At 61.7% G+C, this 5,287-nt stretch overlaps 1 protein-coding gene across 1 annotated transcript in view; it reads right to left on the reverse strand.

The window, feature by feature from the left end:
- Positions 1–743: 743 nt before the first annotated feature.
- JAKMIP3 (Janus kinase and microtubule interacting protein 3) overlaps positions 744–5,287 on the reverse strand; it is a 27,522-nt gene continuing 22,978 nt past the window's right edge. The window contains exons 17-19 of the mRNA XM_012664813.1: positions 4,136–4,339; positions 2,669–2,734; positions 744–794 (exon numbers count right to left, since the gene is read on the reverse strand). Coding sequence (XP_012520267.1) covers positions 744–794; positions 2,669–2,734; positions 4,136–4,339 — 321 coding nt within the window. The remainder of the gene's footprint in view (positions 795–2,668; positions 2,735–4,135; positions 4,340–5,287) is intronic.

Consider the following 5,287-nt stretch of genomic DNA (forward strand, 5'->3'; position numbering starts at 1 on the left):
CTGGTCCCGCTGGAGGAAAGGGTCCGGCTCCTCGAGGGGCTGGGAGAGAAGAGACGCAGAGCACAGATGTCAGGGAGGCCGCGCTTGGCCGGCCAAGTGAGGGGGCTGCGGGGCGGGGGGTGCGCGGCCAGGACGACGCCTGCTCCCGGAGGCGGTCCTCTCGGGACCCTCGAGAGGAGTGGTGGCCTTATTCTCCCGCACTCTCCTCTCGTTTGCAGAGGAAGCAACGACCGAATGTTGGCGTGTGGCCTTTGCGGCGGGTGACAGCCGTGACCCGCAGCCTGGTGCTGCTCCTGTGCCACTGCGAGCCAGCCGGCGTGGCCGGGGACCAGGGCACTGCAGCCACAGCTTGTGCTTGGCACCACCCAGAAAAGGACAAACAAAAATGACAGGTCAACTTCGATCCCCCAGCACCGCTTCCTGCCAAGATGCCTCGGAAGCACAAAAACCACCTTAGGGCGACTTGCGCTCGGTTCGTGCTGCACTGGGGGGTGCGGGCTCTGCCCCCTTTCTCTCGAGAAAGGCAAGCGCACGTCCCGGCCTCCGGCAGTGGGGGGCTCCGAGTCTGGGCCCCAGGAGGGACTTCTAGTTTTTGGGGTGTGGGCAGCTCGCTGAGAGCCCCCGTGGGAGCCGTGGGTCGCTGCCTTCCCGCTCTGCACGGGGCTGCAAGGGCCGGGTCCCCGGGAAGCAGAGCCTTGCCGGGCCCAGCCGCGATACTCACCGGGTCAGGGTGCCAGGACGGGCTACGACCAGAGAATGAAAGCTAAGGAGAAAAATAAGAACAAAAATAAAAACTAAAAAGGACAAGGGAGGATGGAGAAACAGAAGAAAAGAAAGAGAAAGAAGAGTTTGTAGTGCTTCCGGCAGGAAACATGGTCACAGACAGAGCAAGACGGCCGGGGAGGGGAGGACACGGCTCAGGAATCCGGGCCAGCGAGGCTGAGGCAATTCCCTGGGTCTGAGGTGACGGCGCTGGCAGCCCGGGGGAGGCACTCGGGGACCCTGCACCACTAGAGCCCAGCCGCGGGTGCCGGCTGGGGGCCACACGCCAGCGCGCCCCCTGCCCCCGGCAAGGGGAGCCTCTTGGGGACTCAGTTTCCTCCTCCTGTCTCAGGAGTGCGTGGCGAGAGCACCAACGGCTGCTGATGGCGATGAGAGTTTAGTTGAAGGACATTCCAACTGCCCGGGACACAGGGCACCCCCGTGACAATGCTCTGGTCTCAGTCCCGACACGAGAATCAAGTACAACCAACACCTGAGTCCGTGTAACACCCGAAGTCTCATTTGGGGTGGGGGTTGGGGACCAGAGCAGCTCAGACAGGAGAAAACGTGGCAATGGCGCATTGCCTGGAACAGAGAGCTCCTTTAGCTGGGGCTGAAAAAGCAAACACCTAATTAAAACTTTTCCAGTATTTAACCAAACAAACGCCCTCGGGCTAAGATGCTAAATGAAACAGACGTTTGGTTTGGGGGAGAGACCTTGCCCTCCTCGAGGTTTGAGCCCCAAGAGCTGCATGTCCCCTCCTGGCGTCACCAGGCGCCTGGCTCTGCCTGGCCATGCGTCCCCACATGGCCGGCCACCCCCCGGGGTGGGAAACGTCGTGCCCTACGCACCCCTCGGGGCTCGTTCTTCACGGTGGATTTGTGCCTCGGCCAGGACGACTGCTCGGCCGTGAAGTGCCCAGCGGAGGGAGCGGTTCTGGCCGTTGCCGAGCCGGGGCGGGTGGTGGGGAGGACGGGCCGCTGTCAGGGGACGGCTGTCCCGGGGCCCCGTCTCTCCTGGCAAGCGCAGGGCGTCTGTGGGCTCATCCTGAGGCCGGGCCTGAGCAGGTGCTGCCCACAGGGCACCCTGCCTGGCACCTGCCTCCTGTGCTCCCCAGAAGGGACGAGACGGGGGAGTCCCACTGGCCACTTCACTCGGCGCTCGGTGGGAGCTGGCCAGTTGGCGAGATCCACTCCGCAGGCGGGAGTGGTCCACAGTCTGACCCTAGAAACCGCGAACTGGCTCCAGGTGGCAGAGAAACACCTGCCCTAAAAGCCAGGAAGCCCCACAGGGGCGAGGGTCTCTCTGGAGCCCTCCTCCTCCTGGGTCTGGGAGCGCCGAGCCCGTGACGTGCGTGAACAGAGCTGGGAGACCCCCACAAATATGCCTCCAGGCCCTGGTGTGTGACCCCAGCCCAGCTGCTCCTTAGCAGGCGTTTCCGAACCAGGAAGGAATCGCTTGAGGATCAGGAAAGAGGAGATTCTTCCTGCACTGATGACGCCTCTCGAGGGGAAAAGGCACAGAGCGGCTTCCAGGAATTTGATTTTAAGAGCAACGCACGTGGTGATCTTGGCGGGATCACATGGTTCGGCACAGCCCAGGGCGGGAGCAGTGAGAGGACCTGAGGTCTAGTCCGGTGACCGGCTCAGGGTGGGGGCTGATGCGCGAGGGGAGGGGCTCCTCCGAGACTACACGGCCCGTTGCTCGGGCTCCTAGACCCAGGCCCGTCCCTTGGCCCCGAGCTCGCAGCCACCGCCCAAAACCTCCTTCTGTCCAACTCTGCCCCGGGTTTGTGCGCCGCTCCTGCCGCTGTCCACCTTCTCCCCAAGGCCCCGTGAGCCATCTGTGTCCTCCCCTCCCACCCGGCAAGCCCCAGCGACAGGACAAGCCCCCGAGTGGCAGTACCTTCTCCTCCAGTTCCTTTATTTGTCTCTTCTGAGCTTCTATTCTTTCTTCTAACTCTTTAATTCTCTGCAATATCAAAAGGAAGAACATCTCAATCATCAGAGTATTTGGAAAACCAAGTGGGAAAAGTCCTTTCGAGATTTTCTCTCATTTATTTGGTGGACAGATAGTCACAGAGCCACAGGTGTGCTGGGCACCGGCCCACGTGGCCCATGGCCAATGGTGGGCACACGGCATTTCTGTTTGCTCTTTGTGCCAACAAGAGCGCAGAAGGCTCGGCTTCCCCACAGCCGAGTTTCGTGTGTGGGAACCATATCCTTCTGTCTCCGCAACTTCAGAAATCGTAACGCCAGACCCCCAAGGAAACGGTAAGGAATTAATTCACCCAAACATCACTACAGCAGAGGGACAAGCGGCCAGAGGGCCCCAGAGCCAGTCACAGAGGAAAGCTCCCTTGGGAGGGTGACGTCTGTGCCCGGGAGCTCCGAAAACAGCCCGCCTACGGGACCAGGGGGCAGCAGGTAACCCTCCGCACCCTGACTGCCCCAGGGATGAGAGGGGCCGGGAGGCCAACGGGCAACAAGGCTGGCCGCGGGTGCCCGACTTCAGCTCACCAACGGCCACGGTAACCCAGGCCACCGTGCGATCATTCCTCTGAATTGCAGTCGAACCTTTGGGTCTGGGTTGTGGCTAACAGGGACACATCGTGAATGCCACATCCAGGCCAGCCTGGCCCACGGAGGAACTGACATGTCTAGTCTGCAGGGCTCCTCCCCTCCCACAGAACTGAACTGCCTCGAGGGCCTGAGGTCCCAGAGTGCCCCGAGGCCAGGTGGAGACCAGAAGCTGCCCCCAGCCCTCCAGCTGTCGTCCCCAGACAACGCCCTCACCCTCGGGAAATAGCTCCTGGAAAAGATGTGGCCACCAGGGTCCAAAAGAGGGGAGCTGCCACCTAGAGGCCCCCCAGGAGGCTACCCTGGCAGGGCAGGCAATCTGGCTGAGAGCCCAGCTGTGCACAGGCCATCGGAGGGTGTGGTTGTGGGGGGTGGGGTCCTGTAGGGCACAGCCATTGGAGGGGTGGCCATTAGAAGTGTGGCCATTGGGTGTGGCTGTTGGGGGTGTTGCCATTGGGAGTTGTGGTCATTGGAGGCATGGTCATTGGAAGGTGTCACTGTTGGAAGAATAGATATTGGAGGTGTGGCCATTGGAAGTGTGGACATTGGGGGACATTATCATTGGAAGGTGTGACCATTGGAGGTGCAGCCATGGGAGGTGTGGTCATTGGAAGTGTGCACATTGGAGGGCATTGTCATTGGAGGGTGTGGCCACTGGGGGTGTGGCCATGCAGACGTGGCCATTGGAGACGTGACCACTGGGGGTGTGGCCACGGGAAGGCTCTGCCCTGGGAGGCTCAGCCTGGCTCTCGCATCTCGCCGGCCCTGCTGCGCCCCGGCGCCCGGCACACACCTGCTGTGCCACCTGCAGCAGCTCCATACGCTCCCGCAGGATCTGGGCGTCCCGCTCCCGCAGCTCACTCATGACCTGGCGCTTCCACTGCTCCACAGCCGCCTTGAGCTTCTCACGCTCCTCCTCTGACAGCAGCTCGGCCACTTTGGCCCCGGCCTCCTGCTGCAGGGCGTCGTACAGCATGGCTTCCAGCTCCAGGATGTGCTGGGGCGGGAGGGAGACAGCTTAGTCCTCCCCTCCGCGCCGGCACGGACCGAGCTCCCCGGGGCTGCACAGTCCTGGCCTTTCAGGAAGAGCAGCAGGTGGCCGGGCCGCCCACCGTTGGGCAGGGGGCAGGCAGGGCCACAGACCCTCATCCGTGCGATGACCCCAGCAGCGGAGAGTTGACCAGGCAAGCGAGGGCCAGGACGCAGCGGGGGTCAGGGAAGGGCAGAGCTATGCGCAGCGGGACGTGGACCTGGAGGCCACGAGCCAGCCTGGCCACGTGCTGCTCACAGCAAGACCACAAGGAGCTGGGCAGGGCCCCCCACGCTGCTTCCCAAATGTCCAATCCACAGACCGAGGTGAAGCGAGCCCTTTGCCGTAACTCACAAGCCCAAATACATCTTTTTATAAATCCCTGGGGGTTACCACTTGGCCTAGAGTACTTTTAAGGTTTCTCCTCCAGAAATCTCACTGATACGACCTTTGAGAAAATTACAGAGGCCTTTTCTTACCACCAAAAATGTAACATCTTCAGAAATGAGTATTTCCTTTGCTTCAGGCAAAATAATTATGAAAATTCCTTTTGATTCAGCAGAAATTTTAGGAACTGGAAAAAAACTTTTGCAGGCTTAGGTGCAATTCATCGTCCTCGACAGCCACAAAACACACCGTCCCCGCTGTCACAGCCAGCTCACACCCCACACGACTGCCACTTCACAGACAGAAGAGCGCGGCACCCTCACGGCCAGCTCCAGCTTTCAGAGATGAGCTAGAGAGCGCCGGCTCTGTGGGGTGTCGCCACGCCCTGCCCCAGGCCTCGAGGGGCGCGGCCCCCCTCGTCCCCAGACGCGAGGTCTTGCTGGCCTCTCTCTGGACAGCGCCTGTGTCCTTCACAGCCCGCGCGGGTCCCTGCTCAGGGCGGGACGTCCCCAGGCACCCAGCGCCGTG

This window comes from Propithecus coquereli, unplaced genomic scaffold, assembly GCF_000956105.1.
Source record: "Propithecus coquereli isolate 6110/MARCELLA unplaced genomic scaffold, Pcoq_1.0 Scaffold911, whole genome shotgun sequence".
NCBI lineage: Eukaryota > Metazoa > Chordata > Mammalia > Primates > Indriidae > Propithecus > Propithecus coquereli.